Raw genomic sequence first — 26,091 nt, 5'->3', positions numbered from 1 at the left:
TAGAGATGTTTGAGTGTCAGTGAAGTTATATGTGTGTCTATGTGGCTGCATATGTGTACATTTGCATTGTGGATTACACATGCATGTGTCTATGTTCATGAATTTTTATTAGTGTGTGAATATATACATTTCTGTGCACATGTGCATTTGTGCCTGTATATATGCATAGTGGTGGGTGGTCCTTCCCAGTTTATTAAAAAATACCACTATACTTGACCTGATAAATCAGTGAGACAGTGAGATGAGTACTTACAAGGAAAAGCCTCATGGGAAAAGAAGGAAATAGGAAGCCAAAGGGTTATAGGAACAAAGCAGGAGTTGGGGGCTTCTGTATCTCATCCTACACTTCCAGGTTTGAGCAATTTCAAATGGTAGTGATGAGCATTTCCTCACTCCTTTCCCCTCGATGTCCTTCCTTAAACTTGGATGCTGGAGAAAGAGGAAATATTTGAAGTGTCCGTGTTGCCTTTCCATGAAGTAATAGGAAACATAGAAGCACAAGGTCAGTTTGTCCCGTTGATTCTCCCACCACCATGTCCCATCCTTATTGGAGACAGAGGACCAGGGATAAGATATCTAGTTCTTTCTCTGTCTCAAGATTGGGGTGTTGTTCTCTTTCCTTTGAAATATCTTGTATTTGAGAAAACACACCAGGTTTGTCTTTGCCAAGACTGTCTTCCAAGAGGTCTGGTTTGAGTTAGGAACTTTACTGGTTATTCATTGATTTCATGAGTCCCTAAAATATCCCAGTGAGGCTACAGGAATCTAGAGTTCCTCGGAGGTCCTGGTTCTAGTTCCACGCAGACCACCTTGGGACTGGTGGGAGATTACTTACTATGTTGCATTAAAGCATTTGTTACTGCAGGGAGGAATCAGGAAGCTGAATCCACTTGATACGGTAGTGGTGAACTCTGAGGGGAAATACTTTCCACTTGGCAGTGGGCTGTGAAGCCATGAGATTGAATGTGTTAGCTAGACGAGTTCTATAAACGTAGATGACCTAGTAAGACCAGATAATGTATAAAATTTCAGGAAGACTTTGTGAGATAGGTTGTTACTATTTTCCCCATTTCAGAGATTGTCACGTTCCTATGATCACTCACGGGGGATGATTCCATAAAAAAGCTCCTGAATGCCTTACTATACTGTCTCCAGGACCAGGCCATCTACCCCATTCATGACCAAAATGCTGGAAGCTTCGTTGATCAGCCCATAGTAGTAAGCAGTGATACAAAATAGTTGACTGCCGGTTGACACAGTCTAGATGTCACTGTCCTCTGCCACCCACAGTTTGATTGCACACCAGGCCCAGCACCACAGAGCCTTTTCTTTGGGCTGCATGAACCAAAGTTACCTTTATCTGCTCAAGGAACAGATTATGAGGTGCAGAATCCTTCCCAGTTGCTGCCCAGCCTTAGGAAGTGACAGTTATCCTCACTAAGGATTCAGAGCACTTCCTATTTGAAACTTGATTTACTGTGATTGTAAGTCATAAAAATGATGCATGATGTGTTGATTTGATGTAACAATCTATGTCTGTTTAATAAACGACCCACAATGGTTTTCATACATTATCTCCACCTGAAGACAGTATTTGACTTGCCAACCTATATTTCACATTCTATCTGAAAAAAATACTAGAGTAACAGACCCTCACTTATGCAAGAACACATTCAAAAGCAAAAGATTTATTTACTGATGAGAGCCTTAGATTGACCAATTTTTAGCCTTTTCTTCTAAAAAGAAGAATACTTTCCAAAAAGAGATTGCTACCAGATGTACTGGGTTACATAGCATTTGCTCAGATATGAAAAGCAGATGAAATGGAATATTCTGGTTTCTGATTCAGTCCTATTCTTATCTGCACATAGCTCTTCTTAAGTGAACTTGACAGTATTGTGGGTTGATATTAAGATAGACTACTTTAGTAAACAAGAAAAAAAGAGTTTCACTCTCTACAATAGCAAATGAGCTTTATATAGAAATTTCTTTGCGCAGGGGAAGATATTACAATTTTCAACACACAATAAATATGTTTTCTAGACAAAAAATGCATTTCATTACATGCAGTGCACTTTCTATTGTACATTAACCACTTTTCTGCTTTGTGTAGAAAAGTACTATTTTCTACTGTAAAATGTTTACAATTTATTTTTATGAGTCTGTTTTTCCCATGAAGTGAGAACATTCCATTACATAACCCTGTACGATAAATGTACATTATGTAAGAGGTGAAATGTGCAGTAGAAACATCTGAGCTTTATCGTTTCGGTATCTGTACAGTTCTGAGAGCAGGCAAACAGAGTGAGAATTTTGGACCCAAACAGCTAATTTTATTAACACCACCAGTCTGTAATTACTAGATTTACTGGGGTCTTTTGCTTTGATACTCTCAGCAACTATAATGGATGTGTATGTTCTCTGAAATAATACTACTGCATGTTCCAGCTACAACTATAATTTTTCCTGACAATGTTTCTGCTGGGTTAAAAAAAAAAAACATAATTAATACTTTATTTAATCCTTGAATACTGTATACCTAGTTGACCATCATTCAAAATGGCAGTTGCCCAGAGCCATGTAGTTTCTTCACAGTTGAATGTATATGACCCTAATTACTGTTTATTAGAAACACACCAAGTAAGTAAAAAGGGAGTTGCAACAAAAATTCTGGCTCTAAATGTCCTCCTGGCAGAGGGTTGCTGTGGCAGTGACCGCCCATTTGTCCGTGAGAGTTTGAAAGTCTTTGCAGGTTAGCGAGTTACAATTATTTTGCTTATCGGTCTTACGTTTGAACATATTTAATGGAGTATTTGGGGATGACACTTACGCTTGTCTTAGTTTATTCTTATATTTAGAAATATCTTTGTTTTTGACTGTTTATCCCTAAGGACGGGAATAGGCGAATAGCAGGGAAAGGGCTTGTCTGCTTTTCTTGGGATGATGTATCTAAGGTACCATGCCTTCAGTCTGCCTGGCTCAGTTCTGGGTGCTTTATGCATGCTCTTCTGTTCAAAATTCACATCCATCCTAGGAAGCAGGTATTAACATTACTGTATCACGAATCTGGGCCGAGTGCCTCCGAGTGGTTAAGTCATGAACCTTAGTTACAAGGCCAGTGAATGTTGTACTCGGATTCGACTCTCCTACACACAGTATGAGAAATTCCTAAATGTCTGAGGCCCAGAAATTTTTTAAAAAGTCTCCTTGAAAACAGAAGAGGAAATTTGGAGTTGGTGGAACTAGAAACAATATTTTTAATGATCTAACATAGAAACACACTCACTATAAATTAACTCTGAAAGGTTCAAGTTTGGTTGCTACACATATAAATATAGTTTATTCAGATACAAATAACAGACTGATTGAATATATATGGAAGCCTTTTGCCATTTTGATATTGAGTGAGCCAAGCTATAAGATTTTAGGAGTTTAACATCTCTTTATTTTCTCAGTTTATGAGGAGAAACTGTGAGTATTATGGTAAAATAGTTCTTATGTTTTGGGGATAAAACATTTTTTATTGAGTGTAACAAATAAACACAGCACTCATTTTTAGAAAAGGGATTTTAAAAAACCCTCAAAGTAAAACATCTCCAACCCTTACCAAGGAAATCAACTTGTCACATATCGTATTTGTTGCTTGGGTACTTGTTTAAACAGCCTCCTTTTCTACACAATTACTACCAACGTTTTCTACTTTTGTCATTTCATTTTTATTATGCTCAATGAAAATGAGAGGTTTATCCAGATGGAAGCAAACTTCTTTACGCCATCAAACGTTTTTGATACGGTATTTACTAAAAGTATTTAAGTACTTTCACACATGGACAACTGACTTTTCCTTGCTGCAGTAGGTAAAGGATACTTAAGCCAGCAAGAAGAGTTCTCGTATGATGGAATCTTACTCAGCCTCAGAAAGTAATGAAATTCTGACACATGCTACAACATGCATGAACCTTGAAGACATTTAGCTGAGTGAAATTAGTGAGACACAGAAAGCTAAATGGTTCCACATAAATGAGGGACCTAGAATGGGCAAATTTAAAGAGACATAAAATAATATGGAGGTTACCAGGAGGACGGGTGTAGGGAGTTATTGTTTAATGGGTACATTAAAATTTTGGGGGTGATAATGTTGAAAAAGTTTTGAGTATAGTGGCGATTGGTTACATAACATTCTGAATGTATTTAATGTCACTGAACCATACAATTACAAATGGTTAAAATGACTTTTAAAGAGTATATTTTACCACAATAAAAAAAAATTTTTTTTAAAGGTAATAATTCTGCCAGGGTATTACAACCCATGGGCAGAAAGTTCTAGCCTTTGTTACTGGAACTGATAACTCAGTATGTTCTGATTCAACAAATTCAGAAAGCTCCTTTGTGGGCTTTGCTTTCACTCATTGGGTTCTTTTGGTCAATAAATATTTAAAAGTCATGTTATGTCATGTCAGACTGAGGGACCAGAAGGATGAGTAAGGTAGGTCTCCAGATAGCAGGGCATGGGAGAAACAGTCACTTTCATAAGTGATTAAAATACAGTATTAGGGCTGCAGGAGAAACATAATGGATATTAGTGAGAACACAGGAGAGGAGGGTCCTGAGGGGATCAAGTCTTCATGGAAGAGCTGACAATTAATTGATCTGAGTTTGAACTTTGAGAAGGAATTGTGTTGCTTTGTATTCAGTAGGATGTAGTACATTATTGCTCACATTTTCTGTTTTGGAAACTTGGATCTAAAATATTTGCAGCTTTTTCAAATATTTTGTAATTTTTCCTCTTTTGTGTATAAGCAAACTGGTCCCTGGAGGCAGAAAAACATCTTGGTTCATTCTCTGTCCTGCTTTCTAAATATTTATAAGGAAAATCACTTTGAGAAATAATTGAAAGTAAATGAGACATGCTTGGATCCCTCAAAGAGCTTGTGATCTAATAGGGAGATGAGGCAAAGATAGCTGGGCAGTAAATGCCTTAAGAAATAGTCAACATGGGATGGCTATGCAGAGGCGAGAGAAATGACTTCTAGGGGATGGAGAAAAGCTTTGTGAATGAGGAAGGTCTCTGTGTTTTCCTCTTAAGACCGTGTAGAATTGTGATAACCAGATGTGAGTAAGGTTGTTTCCTTTGAATAGAAGAACATGAGCAAAGGCAGAAAGGCAAAAAGTAATTGTCTCATTGAGGGGAGCAGTGAGAAAGCAAGCCAGAAAGGCCCGTTGGGGCCAAATTATGAGGATCTGCAAACTTTCAGTGCTCTGCTTATTCTCAGAATTCAAGAATAGTGATTTGTTATTGGGTGTTACCTAGGAGAGAGGGGCCAGAGTTTTTACACGTGTGTTTATGTACAGAGGATGGTGGAGAATGGAGAGTGAGAGCAGGGATCTGAAGGCGCTGGATGGGCGTTGGGCTCATGAGAAGAATGGGCGTAGGCTGAACTAGAAGCATGACAGTGAAAGGCAGGACACGTTTCGGAGTCACTGGGTCCTGGTTTCAAATCCCGTGCTCAAAATTTTCCAACTGCAAATTTGGCCAAATTAGTTAGAACTTCTGAGCCTCATTCTCCTTTGTGAGACCAACAAGGTCAATAATACTGTCTTTATGTAGGGTTATCCCAAGGATGAAAGAGAATGGGGTAACAGACATAAGTAGACTCCAGATGGCTCTCAAAGGTACCCATGTTAGTTCCTTCCCCAAGTAATCTCTAAAGTCCTATCTGAACCTGAATGTCTGTGAAATAATTCAGAACTTTTTTCCTGTGAAAAGAAGTTATTCACAATATTGAAGTTAGAAAGTAGTGTCTTTTGTCAGATCTAATATAAGGGCCGTCCAACTCCTTTTCCTAATCAGAGCTCTAAGTTGGCGTTTACCCTGTGCACTGTATCCTTCTGCTACACCGACTACCGGCAATACTTGAATACGTGAGTACACATTTGAAACCGCTACCAGGCTTTCAATTTGCAGTAGTCTAGATTGTGGTACCTGTGTGTGTCTCCTAGACCTTGTCTTTATAATTGTCACTTTACAGAATTCTTTTTTTCTAATTATTTTTCAGGTGAACCTCTTAGGTTTTCTGTTTTATGTTAACATCTATAAATGAGGTCGTCTCCTTTCTGACTGTTGCATCCTTACTTGTGTCTCCTGACCTAGAGATAAATGTGTCAGGAAGATGGTGGGCATCAGCAGATGACAAGAGAAAGACCTCTAGTGGTCCAACATTTAATATGATATTGCTATTTAGTTTGAATCCCATAGCTCCATTTTCTTATCTTTCCTGTCACCTGGCTCACACCATATAGAAACTTTTGGGAAAATGTCTTTTCCCCATTGAACTCTGAGCTCATTAAGGAAGGGGTCTTTTCTTATTCAGCTCCATACTCGTAGTGTTAGCACTGAGCCTGAACATAACGTATGTGTAGATACTTATGGGAGGCATGAATAAGTACCTTAATTTATCAGAGCTCAATAAAAAGAGCCTGAGGACAATAATGTCCAATAGGAAATTATGAACGTGTTTTCAGAATTTCAAAGAACATTCACTGTTCTAACATCTTCCTAAAAAAAGTTTCATTTAAAATTAATATCTTGAATACTTGTCTTTTTTTGTGATTCTCATGTAAGAAAGCAGGAAGGAGATACAATTTAAAGCTCTATTCTACTTGTAATTAAAGAGGGGAAGCCCAAATTTTCTCTCAATTGTTGGTCCAAGTGGGAATTTTTGAATTCCTTTTCTAACTTGTATGCTTTCCAGAAAACATACAAATAAATAAATCCAGGAACTAGTAATATTAACTAATTGGCTACTTTGTACCCATGCATGAGGACCAAAAACAAAGGTTAAGATTTATGTTTATCACATTTGGATGTCATATCATGGTATTTTCAAATAACATCTATTCTAATGCTATATAATCTCCTTTTTTTTTTAGTACTTTCCACTCCATGATTTTTATATATTCCTGTTTGAAATACTGGTTTGTCTCTTAATGTCAGTCATGCATTTAATCATTTAAAAATGATGGGCTATGAGATGGGACTGAATAATGTGAAAAATATTTCTCAAGGAAGAATTAAAATATATCAAAGAATAATTTGCAAAACCAATATGGTAGAAGTCATATTTATTGAAAAAAATTAATATCTTTGCTATAAAATTTGTAACAGGAATATTTACTGAATGTTTATTTTGATGCATAAACCTGAATATTACATACCAAGTACAAGACAGCACTAGTTTTTCCTTTATTTACATTTTATGAAAATTGTTATGCGGTCCGTGTTAAAAGAACTGATGATGGAGAATTGTTACATTAGAAAAATAATATTCTTGGTAAAGCATTCTCAAGGAGTCCAATCACATTTTCTGCCCCTTCAATAAGGCAAAAGTCCCTAGAACGGCATATAACTTAATTTACAAAATACAATAACTGTTCAGACACATATTCAAGTTTTCTTTTGGTATGATTATTCCTCTCACTGTAAAATTACTTTTTTTTCTTTCTTTCTTCCTTTTTTTTTTTTACTAAAACAGAAAGACTTTCAGGAAAAATGTCATTGAATGGTTTCAGCTATACATTACATATACAACTCTGTAGCCTAGCAACAACCATTGCCACACCATCATTAAAGTCAAATATTTTGCTTGGTGAGCTATTCTCAAATGTAGCATATTTTAAGGTTTTGCCATCATGATGACTGTGGAATCATTGTTTGGTTTTCATAGCAAACGGATCTGTCACAGTATGAAGCTTTGTTTATTTTAGGGAACTGGTACACAATTACATTTCCACTCACAAGAGAACGCCACAGATACAGCTAGAGTCAGGCTCTGGTGGCTCCACGAAGGTCCCACGCTGGACCAGCCCCAGACCTCCTGGGCTCACCCTGCACAGCCCTGGCTGGGTTCAGGTGGTTTCATTTCCAGAAACTTTTGCTGCTCTTCACAGTTAGGTAGTTTTAATTCCTTCAAAGGCACACAACTTCCACCTCTTTTCCAGCGTTGCTCCCACGCCTGTGAATTCCTGTTTAAACATGCGTGGCAGCCTCATCAAAAGCATTTCGATTTCGTTTGCAGATATCTGTTAGAAAGGAAGAAAAGTCACTTTGGGGAAAGGAACTCATCTTAGAGGAGGCAGGGGGTTGAGTAAGGACATGCTTTCCCAGTGAGATAAACGTGAGTTTTTCAGCTTGGCTGTCAAGTCATGGCCTTAAAAAAGGAGCGCAAGTGAAAGGGCTCCCTCCCATCGTCCCCTGAGCAGCTGGCCGGAGTGGGGCACGAGACAGTGGGTGGAAATTCCAGGTGTACCCGTCATGTGGATGGCGACCTTGCTGCCAGCACCGCGCCTGAACAGTCCTCCCTGATGGAAAAGGAGCTGGGTATGGAATTTAAGGGGGCTCAGAGCAAATTCAGCACCACTTCTGGAAAGCTACCACTCCTCTGAAACAAAGGGCAGCACTTTTTATCTAACTCAGTGAGGATCAGACGGCATGTGGGTGGATTTCTTGCCACCCTAACAACTTTCTCTTCCTTTCACTTTCACAGGAACTAGAGACCATACGGGTTTAGGAATAGAAATGAACTTCAATGCCTACAACAGTAAAAGTCTTGATGTCCAGTCATAATATCCAGGTAGGTTTTCTTAATGCATTTTTTTCTTCTCCCAACTTTGATTATATACATTTTTATACCAGTAATCTGCTTTATCTTAAACAAAGAACAAGCCAACCACAATCCTCCTGTTCTAAGAAGCCACTGCTCTTGTTTTCCTGTGTTTGCATCCTGATCCGTGCACACAGGGATCTCATATAATAAGGTGCCTGAGATCTTGGAATTGGGGGTCTGACATTTCTGTTTGGATATTGTTTCCACTGTTGTTATGAGCTAAATGGCCTCTACACCAGGATGGTTAGTCTCTCTAAGCCTTAGCAAGTGGGAATACCAACGTTCAGTAAGGATGTGGGAAGACTACTGGCTCAGCACAGACTCGGGCACAGTGCGTCAGTGAGTTAGAACCTCATTATTTTCATGGTACAGTTACTGTGTGGATATCATTTTAGTTTATACTTTTCATTTAACAATTAAGACTCATTTTAAAAAGAGACCAAATAGGCCAGAAAATCAAATCAACTGTTCATTTAATATTCACATGGAAAAAGATTTTACATGACAGTCAATATTCCTAGGCCTGTAATACAAAACTTTAGTTAAACAGAGGCAATCCTGAAAGTTGAAATCAGTTGTAGAATTTTTATGTGAATTATTTTGAAATCTGAATGTATTTTTTCCACAAAACTGTAAAATGGATTATGAGATTCCCAAGTCAACCCATAAAAGTGTATCAAACACATTGTTAAAAGGTTCCTAATGAATTTGAGAAAGGACATTTTCTTTCAGTGAGCATCGGACAAAGCGCCTTCACCAGCATCCTGAGTTTATTCCCACAGCATTCATGAAAGGTACGCAGGGCAGACGTTGCATGTGACAGCTGAGGAAACTGAGCGAGCTACAGGGGGTCAAGTGCTGTATCAGAGATGGAATTGGGGAAGACTCCACTGCTTGTGGGCTGGGAGTGGGCACTGGTTTGCTTTAAATGTTCCCCATTGTTGTCAACATCTGCGGGTGAAGAACCACGGGTGTGGTGGGTTTTTTCTAAGTGTCAATCACCTGGGGTACTTGTTTTTTTCTTTTTTTTTTTTTTTTTTTTTTAAACTTTCCCTAGTCTCTTCTCTGGAGTCTCTAATTCAGCCAGTGTGGAGTGTAAGCCCAGATTAGGTTTAATAGTCACCCCGAGTCAGGCATATTTGGGTTAATAATGGGGGTTTATTTTATTTTATTAAGAACTTTATTGTGGTATGGTTCCTGTACAAGTAACTACACGTATTTCAAATGTACAATTTGATGAATTTGGATAGATGTATATATACACCAGTGAAACCACTAGCTAACATTTCTGTCATTCTCCAAGAGGTGCCATTTTCGAATTCCCAATTTATCCCTTCCCTCTGGTAACCACAAGTTTGTTTTCTATGTCTTTGAGTTGTTTCTGTTTTGTAGGTAAGTTCATTTGTTTCCTTTTTTGGATTCCATGTATGAGTGATATCATATGGCATTTTTCTTTCTCTTTCTGGCTTCTCTCAGAATGACGATCTCCAGGTTCATCCATGTTGCTGCAAATGGCATTATTTTACTTTTTTATGACTGGGTAGTATTCTATTGTGTGTGTGTGTGTGTGTGTGTGTGTGTGGTCTGTGTGTGTCTGTATACACACACATATACACATCTTCTTTATCCAGTCATCTGTTGATGCATATTTGAGTTGTTTCCATGGCTATTGTAAATAATGCTGCTATGAACATTGGGATGCATGTGTCTTTAAATTACATTTTTCTCCAGGTATTTGCCCAGGAGTGGTATTGCTGGATCATATGGTAAGTCTATTTTTAGTTTTTTAAGGAACCTCCATACTGTCCTCCATAGTTGCACGAATTTACATTTCCACCAACAGTGTAAGAGGGTCCTTTTTTCTCCACACCCTCTCCAGCATTTATCATTTGTAGACTTTTTAATGATGGCCATTCTGACTGGTGTGAGGTGATAGCTCATGGTAGTTTTGATTTGCATTTCTCTAACAATCAGTGATGTTGAGCATCTTTTCATGTTGGCCATCTATCTCCCTGTCTTCTTTGGAAAGATGTCTATTTAGGTAAAGCCTTTTCTGCATGTATTGAGATGATCATATGGTTTTTATTCTTCAGTTTGTTAATGTGGTATATCACATGGACTGATCTGCAGATATTGAAAAATCCTTGCATCCTTGGGGTAAATCCAACTTGATTATAGTGTGTGATCCCTTTAATGCATTTTTGGAATCAATTTGCTAGTATTTTGTTGAGGATTTTTGTGTCTATATTCATAAGTGATACTGGCTTGTAATTTTCTTTTTTTGTGATATCTTTGTCTGGTTTTGGTATCAGGTTGATGATGGCCTCACAGAATGAGTTTGGAAGTGTTCCTTCCTCTGCAATTTTTTGGAATAGCTTCAGAATGATAGGTGTTAAACTCTTCTCTGAATGTTTGGTAGAATTCCCTTGTGAAGTTATCTGTTTGCTGGGCGTTTTATTACTGACTCAATTTCAGTACTGGTAATTGGTCTGTTCATATTATATTTCTTACTAGTTCAATCTTGGCAAATTGTACTTTTCTAAGAAATTGTCCATTTCTTCTATGTTGTCCTTTTTGTTGGCATATAGTTGCTCATAGTAGCCTCTTATGATCCCTTGTATTTCTGTGGTGTCGGTTATAACTTCTTTTCATTTCTGATTTTATTACTTTGGGCCCTCTCCCCTTTTTTTGATGAGTATGACTAAAGGTTTATCAATCAATTTTATCTTTTCAGAGAACCAGCTTTTACTTTCATTGATATTTTCTTTTCTTTTTAGTCTTTATTTCATTTATTTCTGCTCTAATCTTTATGATTTTTTTTCTTCTATTAACTTTTTGGGCTTCGTTCTTCTTTCTCTAGTTGCTTTAGGTGTAAGCTTAGGGTGTTTACTTGAGATTTTTCTTGTTTCGTGAGGTAGGCTTTTATTGCTATAAACTTTCCTCTTAGAACTGCTTTTTTGCTGTGTCCCAGAGGTTTTGGATCATTGTGTTTTTGTTTTCATTTGTCTCAAAGTATTTTTTATTTTCTCTTTGATTTCTTCAGTGATCCATCGGTTATTTAGTAGCTTAGTAGCATATTATTTAGCCTCCGCGTGTTTGCAGTTTTTAGTTTTATTCTTAGTGTTGATTTCTAACCTTACAGCATTGTGGTTGGAAAAGATGCTTTTTATGATTTCAATTTTCTTAAATTTACCAAGGCTAGCTTTGTGGGCCGGCATGTGGTCAATTCTGGAGAATGTTCCATGTGTATTTGAGAAGAATGTGTATTCTTGCTTTTGGATGGAATGCTCTATGAATATCAATTAAGTCCATCTGGTCTAATGTGTTATTTAGGGCCTGTATTTCCTTACTAATTTTCCGTCTGGATGATCTGTCCATTGATGTAAGTGGGGTGTTAAGGTCCCCCACTATTATTGTGTTATTGTCAATTTCTCCTTTTGTGTATGTTAACAATTGCCTTATATATTGAGGTGTTCCTATGTTGGGTGCATATACAATTGTTATTTCTTCTTAGATTGATCCCTTGATCATTCTGTAGTGTCCTTCTTTGTCTCTTGTAACAGTCTGTATTTTAAAGTCTCTTTTGTCTGATGTAAGTATTGCTACTCCAGCTTTCTTTTGGTTTCCATTTTCATGGAATATCTTTTTCCATCCCTCTACTTTTAGCCTGCATGTATCTCTAGCTCTGACATGGGTCTCTTCTAGACAACATATATATGGGTCTTATTTTCATATCCATTCAGCCAGTCTGTGTCTTTTGGTTAGAGCATTTAATCTATTTACATTTAAGGTAATTATGAATACATATATTCTTATTGCCATTTTGGTAATTCTTTTGGGTTTGTTTTTGTAGGTCTTTTTTTGTTTTTCTTTTTGTTCTCTTTTCTTGTGATTTGATGACCAGAGAAGTTCCTTTAACATTTGTTGTAAAGCTGTTTTGGTGGTACTGAATTCTTTTAGCTTTTGTTTATCTGTGAAGCTTTTGATTTCCCCATCAAGTGTAAATAAGAGCCTTATTGGATAGAATATTCTTGGTTGTAAGGTTTCCCCTTTCATCACTTTATAAATATATCATGCCACCCCCTTCTGGCCTGTAGAGTTTGTTGAAAAATCAGCTTTTAACCTTATGGGAGCTCCTTTGTATGTTATTTGTTGCCCTTCTCTTGCTGATTTTAATATTTTCTCCTTAATTTTTGTCAATTTGATGACTATGTACCTTGGTGTGTTCCTCTTTGGGTTGATCCTGTGTCGAACTCTGTGCTTCTTGGACTTGGGTGACTGTTTCCTTTCCCAAGTTAGGGAAGTTTTCAGTTATCTCTTCAAAAGTTTTCTCAGGTCCTTCTATTTCTGGGACCTCTATAATGTGACAACTTCATGTTGTCCCCGAGTCCTCTTAAACTATCCTCATTTCTTTTCATTCTTTTCTTTTTTCTGTTCTGCAGTAGTGGTTTTCGCTATTCTGTCTTCTAGCTCACTGATCCATTCTTCTGCCGTATTTAGTTTGTTCTTGGTTCCTTCTAGTGTGTTATTCATTTCAGTAATTTTATTCTTCAATTCTGTTCTGGGTATTCTTTATATTTTCCAGCTCTTTGCTAAAAACTTCACCCTGTACATCTGTACTCCTCTTGAGTTCTCTGAACATCTTCGCCATCGTTACTTTAAGATCTTTCTCAGATAAGTTGCCTCTCTCCTCATCACTTACTTCTTCTCCTGGGATTTTATCTTGTGCCTTGGCTTGGAAGATATTCGTCTGCCACCTCAGTATTGTCTAGTCTATCTTTCTATTTGTATTTCTAGGTAGGTTAGTTAACGTTTCTCGACCTTGGAGAAGTAGCCCTCTGTGGGAGATGTCCTATGCATCACAGCAGTGCACTCCTCTCTTGTCACCCAAGGGCCAGGGTCCAGCCGGTACCGGTATAGAATCTGGCCTGTGTTGGTTGATTCTTTCTGTACTTTGGGATTGCTGTTTTCTTATTTCTGGTATCTGCCCCTTGGTGGATGAGGCTGGACTAGAGGCTTATGCAGATTTCCTGGCAGGAGTCAGTGCCTGCCCACTGCTGGGTGAAGCTTGGTCCTGGACCTCTGGTGGGTACCTAGAGGCGTTTGTGGCTCAGGAAGTCTGCTGATGGGTGGGGCTATGTTCCCACCCAGTATGTGGTTTGGCCTGAGGCTTCCCAGCCCTTCAGCCTCTGGGCTGTTGGGTGGAGCTAGGCCTTGGTGCTAATGATCCAATCAATATGTCAGCCTCCACAGCTCATGTTGATGAACACTCCCAGGATGTCCACCACCAGCTTTTATGTCCCCTGGGTGAGCTGCAGCTGTATCCTGCCTCCCTAGGAGAGCTTCCAAAACCAGCAAGCAGGTCTGGCCCAGGTTCCTATGAAGTCACTGCTTCTGCCCTTGAACCTGGTGCATGCGAGATTCTGTGTATGTTTCCTAAGAGAATGAAGTCTGTTTCCCTAGTTCCATGGAGATCCTGGAGTTAAGCCCTGCTGGCCTTCAAAACCGCATGTCCTGGGGTCTCCTCCCAAAGCCAGAACCCTGGGCTGGGGAGCCTGACATGGGGCTCAGAACTCACACTCCTGTGGGAAGGCCTCTGTGACTTAATTATTCTTCAGCTTGTAGGTCGCCCACCTGGGGGGTATGGGGCCCGATTATATCATGAGCACACCCCTACTTCTGACCTGCTGTTGTTGACTTTTATGTTTTCAGTTGAAGGTGATCTTTGTTGCTAGGTTCCAGTCTTTTTTTTTTTTTTTTTTTGATGGTTGTTTAGCGGTTAGTCATGCTTTTCTTGTAGTTGCGAGGAGAGGTGAGCTTGTGGTCCTGCTACGCTCCCATCCAGCTTCCCTGATGCCCATGCCGACCCCAGGCCAAGAATGAAGAGTTGAATCAGACAAACTTGAAATTTAATCTGGGCTAGGCCCTGAGCAATCTTTGTGACCTTGGGCAGGTCATTTAATAGCTGTAATTCTGAGGCTGAAGGAATTACAAGATGGAGGAGTAGGAGGACCTTGCCAAACAAGCATCAATAAAAAAGACTGGACCCTACCATAAAAGATATTCTGTAACTAAAGAAATAAAGAAGGAACCACAATGAGATGGTAGGAGGGGCGTGCTCATGATGTAATCAAATTCCATTTCCTACCCCTGGCTGGGTGACCCATAAACCGGAGAATAGTTATAGTGCAGAGTAGCTCCCATAGAAATGAGAGTTCAGAGCCCTGTGTCAGGCTCCCCAGCCTGGGGGTCTGGCATCTGAAAGAGGAGCGAACAGAGCATTTGGCTTTGAAGGCCAGTGGGGTTTAATTGTAGGAGCTCCAGAGGACTAGAGAATATATATAGACTTCACTCTTAAGGGGTGCACACAAAATCTCACATGCGCTGGGACCAAGAGCAAAAGCAGTTAACTTTATAGAAGCCTGGGCCAAACCTACCAGCTAGTCTTTCAGGGTCTCCTGGGGAGGCTGTGGTTCACCCCGGGGACATAAAAACTGGTGGAGGCCATATCAGGGGGTATTCATCTGCATGAACTCTCCTGGAGGCTGACATCTTGCTTGAGTCATTAGCACCAAGACCAGGCCCCACTCAACAGCCTATGGGTTCCAATGCTGGGATGCCTCAGGCCAGACAACAAACTAGGCGGGAACACAGCCCCACCCATCAGCAACCAAGCTGTCTAAAGACTTCCTGAGCACACAGTCACCTTTAGATATGGCTCCAGACACAGCCCTGCCCACCAGAGGGCCAGGACCCAGCTCTACCCACAAGTGGGCAGGCATCACTGGTCCCTCCTACCAGGAAGCCTACACAAGCAAGGCCTCTAGGATCAACCTCACTTACCAGGGGGCAGACATCAGAAGCAAGACAACTAGGATCCCACAGCTTGCCGAACTGAGTCCACAAATGCAGACCGCACCCTACCCTGGGGCCAGCTGGCCCTTGGGTGACAAGAGGGGAGTTCAGTGCTGGGACACATAGGACGTCTCTTGCAGAGGGCCACTTCTCCAAGTCAAGAGATGTAACTAACCTACAACATGCATAAAAATACAAATAAAAATTTAGACAAAATGAGGCAGTAGAGGAATATATTCCACACAAAGGAACAAGATAAAAATGCCAGGAGAACAACTAAGTGAAGTGGAGATAGGCAGTCTATCTGAGAAAAAGTTCTGAGTAATGACAGTAAGAATGGATGCAGAGAAAGAGAAGTTAGAAGTTTTTAACAAAAAGTTAGAAAATATAAAGAACAACCAGAGTTGAAGAATTCAATAACTGAAATGAAAAATATACTAGACGACATCAATAGCAGAAAAAATGAGGCAAAGTAATGGATCAGTGAGCTGGAAGACAGAGTAATGGAAACCACAGCTGTGGAACAGGATAAAGAACAAAAAGAATGAAAATAAATGAATACAGTTTAAGAGACCTCTGGGACAACATTTAGCACATAAACATTCACATTATAGGTCCCAGAAGGAGAAGAGAGGAAGAAAGGGCCTGAAGAGATAATAGCTGAGGACTTCCCTAACCTAGAAAAGGAAACAGTCACCCAAGTCCAGGAAGTGTAGAGAGTCCCAAACAGAATTAACCCAAAGAGGAATGCACCAAGATGCATTGTAATCAAGTAGACAAAAATTAGAGATAAGGAGAAAATATTAAAAGCAGCAAGGGACAAGAAACAACATATAGGGGGACTCCCATAAGGTTAATAGCTGATTTTTCAGCAGAAGCTCTGCAGCCCAGAAGGGAGTGGCACGATATACTTAAAGTGATGAGATGGAAAACCCTACAACCAAGAATACTCCATCCAGTAAGTCTCTTGTTCAAGTTTGATGGAGAAATCAAAAGCTTTACAGACAAGCAAAAGCTAAAAGAATTCAGCACCACCAAATTCTCTTGGCAGAAAAGGCCACAACTAGAAACAAGAAGACTATGAAATGGAAAAGCTCACTGGTAAAGGCAAACATACAGTAAAGGCAGGAAACCATTCACACACAAACTAAAAGACAAAAGTAATAAAATCATCTATATCCACAATAAACTGTTAAGGGATCCACAAAACAACTAGATGTAAAATATGATATCAAAATTAGTAATCATGAGGGAAGGAGAGTACAAATGCAGAGTACTTAAAATGCATCTGAAGTTAAGAGATCAGCAACTTAAAACAACCATATGTATACTATGTAGACACATATGGCTATATGTATGTATATGTGTATATGTATATATGTGTGTGTGTGTGTGTATATAGACTGCTATACCAAAACCTCATGGTAACGACAAACCAAAAATCTATCATGGATATACACATGAAAAAGAAGAAGGATTATATTAAAATGAATGTATGTATGTATATGTAAGACAACTATTATGCTGTACACCAGAAACTGACACATTGTAAATGGACTACATACTTCAATTTAAAAAAATGAAAAAGGAATCCAAACAACACTAAATATAGTCACCAAATCACAAGAGAACAAAAGAAAGGGGGAAAAACACAGCTACAAAATCAAATCCAAAACAATGAACAAAACAGCTATAAGAACATACATATAGATAATTACCTTAAATGGATTAAATGCTCCAACCAAAAGACATAGACTGGCTGGATGAGTACAAAAATAAGTTATATATGTATACATATATACACACACACATACATACATGCTGTCTACAGGATGCCCACTTCAGCTCTAGAGACACATGCAGGCTGAAAGTAAGGGGATGGAAAAAGATATTCCATGAAAACTCAGATCAAAAGAAGCCTGGAGTAGCAATACTTAACATCAGACAAAAGAGACTTTAAAATAAAGACTTACAAGAGACAAGGAAGGACACTACAGAATGATCAAGGGATCAATCCAAGAGGAAGATGTAACAATTGTAAATATATATGCACCCAACATAGGAAAACATCAATATATAAGGAAAATGTTAATGGAGATAAAGGAGAAACTGACAGTAACACAATAATAGTGGGAGACTTTAACCCCCACAACTTACATCAGTGGACAGATCATCCAGACAGAAAATCAGTAAGGAAACATAGGCCTTAAATGACACAGTGGAACAGATGGACTTAATTGATATTTATAGACCATTCCATCTGAAAGCATCAGAATACACATTCTCAAGTGCTCATGGAATGTTCTCCAGGCTAGATCACATGCTGGCCCACAAAGCAAGCCTTGGTAAATTTAAGAAAACTGATACCATATCAAGCATCTTTCCTGACCACAATGCTATGAAATTAGAAACCTACTACAAGAAAAAAACTGCAAAAAATACAAATGGAGGCTAAACAATATGTTACTAAACAAACAATGGATCACTGAAGAAGTCAAAGAGGAAATTAAAAAAATAGCTGGAAACAAATGGAAATGAAAACACTATGATCCAAAAGCTATGGGACACAGCAAAAGCAGTTCTAAGAGGGAAGTCTATAGTCATATAAACTTACCTCAGGAAACAAGAAAAATCTCAAACAACCTAACCTTACATGTAAAGCAACTAGAGAAAGAACAACAAACAAAACTCAAAAGTTAGTAGAAGGAAAGAAATCATAAAGATGAGAGCAGAAATAATTGAGACTAAAAAAATAATAGAAAAGATCAATAAAACTAGAAGCTGGTTCTTTAAAAAGATAAACAGCAGGCTCATCAAGAAAAAAAAATGAAGAGGGCCCAGATCAACAAAATCAGAAATGAAAAGGAAGTTACAAGTGACACCACAGAAATACAAAGGACCATAAGAAACTGCTATGAGCAACTATATGCCCATAAAATTGACAACCTAGGAGAAATGGACAAGGTTTTAGAAAGGCGTAATCTCCCAAGTCTGAGCCAGGAAGAAATAGAAAATATTAACAGACAAATTACCATCACTGAAATTGAATTAGAAATTAAAAAACTCCCAACAAATGAAACTCCAGGACCAGATGGCTTCACAGATAAATTCTACGAAACGTTTAGAGATGAGTTAACACCTATTCTTCTGAAACTATTCCAAAAAATTGAAGAGGAAGGAATACTTCTGAACTTATTCTGTGAGGCCACTGTCAATTACCCTGATAGCAAAACCAGACAAAGATATCACAAAGAAAGAAAATTACAGACCAATATCACTGATGAACATAGACGCAAAAATCCTCAACAAAAAAACTGAGTCCAGAACTACATTAAAAGGATTCGAGTGGGATTTATCCCAGGCATGCAAGGATTTTTCAGTATCTGCAATGTGATATGCCACATTAACAACTGAAGAATAAAAACCATATGATCATCTCATATGATGCAGAAAAAGCTTTTGATAAAATTCAACATCCATTTATGATAAAAACTCTGCCATGATACTATCCATAGAAAATCCTAAAGATGCTACCAGAAAAGTACTACAGGTCATCAATGAATTCAGTAAAGTTGCAAGATACAAAATTAGTGCACCAAAATCTGTTGGATTTCTGAACACTAACAACAAAGTATCAGAGAAGTTAAAGAAACAATCCCATTTACCACTGAATCAAAAAGAATAAAATACCTAGGACTAAGCCTACCTAACAAGGTAAAAGCCCTGTACTCCAAAAAGTGTAAGATGCTGTTGAAAGAAATTAATGACACAAGCAGATGGAAAGATATACTGTGTTCTTGGATTGGAAGAATCAATATTGTTATAATGACCATAGAACCCAAGGCAAGATACAGATTCAGTGCAATCCTTATCAAATTACCAATGGCATTTTTTATGGAACTAGAACGAAGAATGTTAAAATTTGTATGGAAACCCAAAAGACTCTGAATAGCTATAGCAATCTGGAAAAAGAAAGGAGTTGGAGAAATCAGCTTCCCTGACTTCATACTATACTACAAAGCTATAGTAATCAAAACAGTACAGTACTGGCACAAAAAGAGACACAGATCAATGGAACAGGATAGAAAGCCCAGAAATAAACCCACACATTTATGATCAATTAATCTATGACAAAGGAAGCAAAAATATACAATGGAGAAGACAGTCTCTTCAGTAAGTGGTGCTGGGAAAACCAGACAGCTACATGTAAAAGAATGAAATTAGAACATTCTCTAACACCATATACAAACATAAACTCAAAATGGATTAAAGACCTAAAGACTCTAAAACTCCTAGAGGAAAACATAGGCAGAACACTCTCTGACATAGATTGCAGCAATATTTTTTTGGATTCATCTCCTAGAGTAATGGAAATAAAAACAAAAATAAACAAATAGGACCTAATTAAACTTAAAAGCTTTTGCAAAGTAAAGGAAAGGAAACCATAAAATGAAAAGACAAACTACGGAATGAGAATACATATTTGCAAATGATGTGACCAACAAGGAATTAATTTCCAAAATTACAAACAGCTCATACAGTAACAAAAACACAACTCAATCAAAAAATGGGCAGATGGTCTAAATAGACATTCCTCCAAGGAAAACATACAGATGGCCAACAGGCACATGAGAAAATACTCAACACTGCTAATTATTAGAAAAATGCAAATCAAAACAACAGTGACTTATCACCTCATACCAAAAATAATGACCATCATTAAAAAGCCTGTAAACAATGAATGCTGGAGAGGGTGTGGAGAAAAAGGAACCCTCCTACACTGTTAGTGGGAATGTAAATTGGTGCAGCCACTATTGTGGACAGTATGGAAGTTCCTTAAAAAACTGAAAATAGACTTACCATATGATCCAGCAATCCCACTCCTGGGCATAGATCTGGAAAAAGCTCTATTTTGAAAAGACACATGCACCCCAGTGTTTATAGCAGCACTATTTACAATAGCCAAGACATGGAAGCAACCTAAATGTCTACTGACAGATGACTGGATAAAGAAGATGTGGTATATGTGTGTGTGTATATATACATACACACACAATGGAATACTACTCAGACATAGAAAAGAATGGAATAATGCCAGTCGTAGCAACAAGGATGATTATCGTACTAGGTGAAGTAGGTTATACAGAGAAAGACAAATTATCATATGATATTGCTTATATGTGGAATCTAAAAAAATAATACAAATGAACTTATTTACAAAACAGAAACAGACTCACAGAGAAAACAAACTTAAGATTATCAAAGGGGGAAGGGGAGGGAGGGCTAAATAAGCAGTTTGCGACTAACAGATCCACACTAGTGTACGTAAAACAGATAACCAACAAGGACCTACCATACAGCACAGGGAACTATACTCAATATCATGTAATAACCTATAATGGGAAAGAATCTGAACTATATACATATGTATAACTGAGACCCTTTGCTCTACACCTGAAACTAACACAACATTGTAAAAAAAAATCTATACTTCAATTTTAAAAATTAAGAAAATTAAAAAAAGTACAGACATTAATAGTTTTTTGCTCCCTCGATAGTCCTTTGATTATTATAATTTAAGATTAAATATTTTTTCATTTTAAAAATTAGCTGTAATTCTCAGTTTCTTCATGTGTGTAACAGAAATAACAATCTCGTAGTGTGGTTGTGAGCATTGTATGTAAAGTGTAACACAGGGCCTGGCACAAGTATGCTTTCTATATTTATATCCATTTTAGGCAATGCTGATCGGCTACTACATGGTAACGTAAAACCTTCTGTTGTAGGCAGGTCAAGCTCCATGCTCAGAAGCCAAAGAAAACAAGTACAGAGAGAGAGATGTGGCCAAGCCGTTTTTAGCTGGTCCAGAAGGCAGTATCCCTTAAGCTTCATGAGGTCAAGGTAACCTCTTAACAAGTCCACTTCTTTGTTTTGGAGGACAGCACAGGGAATCTGTGTTCGGCTCCAGTCCCCAGTCAAATTCAAGTGACACCCCTGGGATAAACAGTCCTTTTCCAGATCAAGCAGAGGCCACACTGAAGGTGACAGATGGAGGAACAGCCAGCCCAACCACAGCCTTGTTTCCAGCGTAACTGTCTCCTCCCTTGGAAAAGTAGGAAAGGAGCCTTGTGCTACTTATTAGGAACGAGAGAAAAAGTTGAATTCTTGTTGGGAAAATAAAGATCTGATCTAAAGTTTATGTCTTTGGAGGAGGCCAGCTGGGGTCAGGTCAGGCCATCCCACCCAGCAGCCCCACAGCTGACTGTGAAAAGTGCACCAACTCACAGTCACTGAGACCCTTTTCCTTGCCAAATGCTTCTGAACAAATTTTCTTTAATTCTCACCACACTCCTATAAGAGAGGGAATAATTTACAAATGAGGGAACTGAGGTCCATAGAGATTAGGTAACCCAGGCAGTCAGTGTGGAGCTGGGGCGTCAATCCAGGCTCCCCGGCCTTGTTCTTAGACACTGATGCCAGTCGTCATGGGGGACGGGGACTGGAGATAATCTACTTGGTCACTGCCTCTCTGCTCACAGATGGGGACCATGGGGCCAGTGTCCGAGTACAGGAGGACAGGGCTCCTCTGTGATGAATACTATTTTACAGTGATACCAACATCCATAGCAAAAATCTGGAAGTTCCCAACTCCGCCAGCTCATAAACTTCCTGAGTCCTCCCGTGGGCCAGGCACAGAGTATGTGCTTTAAGTGCATTATCTCATCAAAAAGCTCATTAAACAAGCAAATAAACCCTTCACTTGCTGGAAGGAAGAGATATAGAGGCAAAAGACTGGATCATAGTCATGGAATGACCATTAACTAGCTTTACCATCTTGTCTAAGTCACTTAATCTCTTTGGGTGTTTTTTCATTGACCTGACCCGGCAATTGGAAAGAAGTCCATTGAATGCTCTAAGGACCTGGATTTGAGTCCTGGCCCCACCACATATCAGCACCGGTCCATGGGCAAGCCATATAAAATTCATCTGTCTGCTAGGTTGTGGCAAAGATCTCAAACTGAGAGAATGTGATAGGTCTTTTGTGTACTTTAAAGCACAAAACAAATGGCAACCAACGCTTAGAAGCACTTAACTGTGTGCCCTATACAGGTGTGAATGCTTTTCATATATTAAGTCATTTAATATACGTTATAACCCATAAAAACTCATTTTTATGGACTGTAAGACTGAGGCACAGAGATGTTACATCAATTGTCAAAGGTCACACAGCTAAGAAGTGGTGAAACTCGGATTTGAAATTCTCATGACTAGTTTGAATAACCAATTAGCCAGGAATTAGTATAGTGGAAATTAGTGTCCTTAAAAGTAATTAACCCTCACTTGCTGTTGGTAGTGCAAGGTAACAGCTTGATTCTACCACGAAGATGTAAATGATGTGGCCAGAGATGTGTCACAATTACAGAGCAGGCGCCTCAAATGAAATCCTACCTAACGCGTCCATTTAATGAGGCCAAATTCTAAAGCATTTCCTTAAAGATGTTTATATCTCACGCGAGAAGAAAGATCAAGGAGTAACTGCTTTCATATTAGTTTGATGGCTTTTAAACCTTTTCCCTACCCTGACAAAATGACCTGTATGACAAATGACGTTTTGGAGCTTTCAAGACAAATTCAGGAAAATTCAGTTTGTCCTGTTTTACCCTATGACCACAGAATTTTTACTTTACAAATACCTTCATTTACTTTAATTCTGTTTCTTCTCCTCCTCATAAAAACATGCCAGCTCCTGCAATTCTGCCTTCACAACGTCCTTTCTGTTCCTACCAATCATTCCCGGGTCTTGAGAACTGAAAGAGCCATGGACTCATCACATGAAACAAAGCACCCAGACCTCACCGGCTGAGCTCAGAGTGCAACGTACCCATTTCCCCACCAGTCGTGCAGGAGCCCCTTGCCCGAATCCCGCCTGAGGTCGGCGATTCTCCCTCAGCTCCTGCCTGTCATAGATGGAACGCGGGCGTCCGGGGAAGGGCTGCTGCTCGCCCAGCCGGTGAGTGGAGGGGCTTGGACTTGCTGCAGGGTTTCTGATGCTGAATCCAGCCCTGCTCTCACCGCACTGCTTCCGTGCTCTCACAAGGATACTGCGAGGCGCATCGGAGACACGCGGTTAAGAGCATCCCGTGCGGTATTGCGATATAGGTCAGAAACGTGCTGTGACTGTGAAATCTCATTTTCCCATATACCACTTACTGGTGCTCTAGAAAGTGGGGAGGACTGTCATAAACATGATGCTTTTATTACCCTCTTACCCAGCTGGCTTCTGGTCCAAGAAATTGGTGGGCTGCGTCTTTTTAGTCTTTGATGTTGTCAGGAGACCCCTCCACTCCTGTTTTGTTTAAAAGGTCTGAAGTCTAACATATATTCTTTGAAAAAGGATTGATTTGCTCTAATTAAAAAGAAAAGAAAAGATGAGAAGGAATGAAGTCTCCTTGTAACCAAGGTGCTTGTGTGCTGGTAACACCACGCAGGTAATTCGTCAGATGCGCTTGATTTGTTTTCTGATTTGCTGACTCTAGCCCAAGCCCACGGCTTCCTTGCCAGGCCTCTGAGCACATGTATAAATTGACACCAGCATGCATAAATCAATTTTACTATGGGGATGGTTGGCTCCATGTCCCGTATTAGTCAGGCAAGGGAAGCAAGTGCAGAGGGGTTCCTGCTTGAGGGACTGAAAATACACAGGCTTTGTCAAGGCTGGAGAGTCAGAGAAACCAGTTGCAAGACCAGATTCCCTTCCACAGGACAAACTGACGGTTCACCTTTAGTGCACATTTAAATCTTGTTCATCCTCCATAACCCTGGGCAGAGCACGGCGTTAGCACACAGACACCTTGCAGCAAATGTCCTCCGAGAGAGGTACAGAATGCAGGTGGGGAGGGAGGAAGGACACAAAGGAGCAAGTATGGGAGGAAAAAGGAAAGATCAACAGAAGCGAAGAAAAAGGAAAAGAAAAGGAAAGGACTGGAAGGAAGAGGAACAGGGAGGAAGGGAAGGAGGGAGGAGGCAAAGAACAGGAAAGAAGGAAGAAGATAAAGAGAAGGAAAGAACTAGAAGGAGAAAAGGAAGGATCTGGATGGAAAATGAGAGAAGGGAGGGAGGGGAGAAAGAGGAGAAATGCGCAGTGACAGCTCAGGTGCCCCAGAGGAAGTCCCAAGAAGGAGCGCAGACTCAAGGGCACCCCCTGTTAGTCGTGACTTCGCCCTTCTCTCTCTCCTATTTCACTAAATACCTGCCTGCCAAATTTAGTGCTGCCTTAGCTCACAGCTGATTCTCAAGTTAGTTGAGAATGACATAAATATGTCACTTCCTCATCTAGACTCCAGGCTTTCTGAGAACAGGATCCTTTCTTAGATTTCTTTTGTACCCTGGCCACTCGCTGTTCTGCCTGGTCCCTAGACAGCGCTGGGTTTGTGAAAAGCAGTGACTTAGCGGAACTGTCATTGAGACCCTAGTAACCTTGCCAATTTCTCTTTCTGTGGATGAGCAACTTCCCTTCCTGTTTTTTAATGCAGCCAAATGGAAATCTTGTTCCCCCCAGCGCTTCATATGCTTTCCAGAGGTGCTGCGATATCTAAAAAACATACTCATGATACTCTGTCTAAACAACAGAATCTCATTCACTCATTAACATACTGTGACAGGTGGCCATCCAGCAGAACACCAGAACAGACGTAATATTAAAGATTATTCCGGTGGGCAGTCTTACAAACACTACTTGGGACTTTTCCTCCACCCTTACTGCCTAGCTATTGTCTGGGAAAGAATGCTCTCCAATTAAGGCAGATTTGAATCGCCTTGGAACTGACAAGATATTTTGTATCTCAGAGGTATGCTTTTAGTACAGAATGGCAAATGGTTTGCCCCTCTGGTGGAAAATGTACACAAGCCCAGAAGTACCCGAGCTCATCACCGAACGTGGTGTCATACCCCAGATGGCAGCTCTTCCTAAATCAGCATCTGTGGCAACATTATGTTGAGTCTGGTTTCAGAATCAAATCTTCCACTTGGTGGGTCTTGGGAAGAGGCTTTAGGTACGTAATGGGGAGAGCCTGACAAACCTGGAGAACTGGGTCTCAGTCTCTTAGAGATGACATAATAGAGGGAAGAGCGGATGACTCCCTCCACTTGACTGTAAGGAAATACTCATTTGCTGATGCTCAACTCAAATGTGACTTCCTTGCTGCTTAGGGTCAGTGAGTGAGCTTGGAGGGCTCTGGGCTGACGTGAGAGATTCCAGATACTGAGCAGAAAGCATCTTCAAGATAGTGTTGTATGCCTGTGCCAAGGGTGTGAGTTTAGACTCAGCAAAGCTTCTGGAAGCCATCTCCCCCCACCACCCTAGCCCTGTCTTCCTCTGAATGCATCTTTCTGACTTGGTCACATATTTCTGATACAAGAGAGCTGAGTGAACAAGAGTGAGTGTAGAAGAGACTGAGAAGGAAAAAAATAAGCAAATACAATTATCAAGAGCAGGAACAGTGTTTTAAGTGGAAAGTGGCCTATTTGGGGGCTACACAGTCTTAGGGAACCATATGCAATTTACTTGCCCAGC

At 39.5% G+C, this 26,091-nt stretch overlaps 1 protein-coding gene across 8 annotated transcripts in view; it reads right to left on the bottom strand.

Moving 5' to 3' along the window:
• Positions 1–7,105: 7,105 nt before the first annotated feature.
• Positions 7,106–26,091, bottom strand: part of ENOX1 (ecto-NOX disulfide-thiol exchanger 1) — a 512,379-nt gene continuing 493,393 nt past the window's right edge. For all 8 annotated transcript variants that reach the window (XM_074378219.1, XM_074378216.1, XM_074378220.1 and 5 more), the window contains one exon: positions 7,106–8,079. In XM_074378219.1, coding sequence (XP_074234320.1) covers positions 7,948–8,079 — 132 coding nt within the window. In that variant the 3' untranslated portion in view covers positions 7,106–7,947. The remainder of the gene's footprint in view (positions 8,080–26,091) is intronic.

This window comes from Camelus bactrianus, chromosome 14 (assembly GCF_048773025.1).
Source record: "Camelus bactrianus isolate YW-2024 breed Bactrian camel chromosome 14, ASM4877302v1, whole genome shotgun sequence".
NCBI classification, from domain to species: Eukaryota; Metazoa; Chordata; class Mammalia; order Artiodactyla; family Camelidae; genus Camelus; species Camelus bactrianus.
This window is presented reverse-complemented; position numbering and strand designations above follow the sequence as displayed.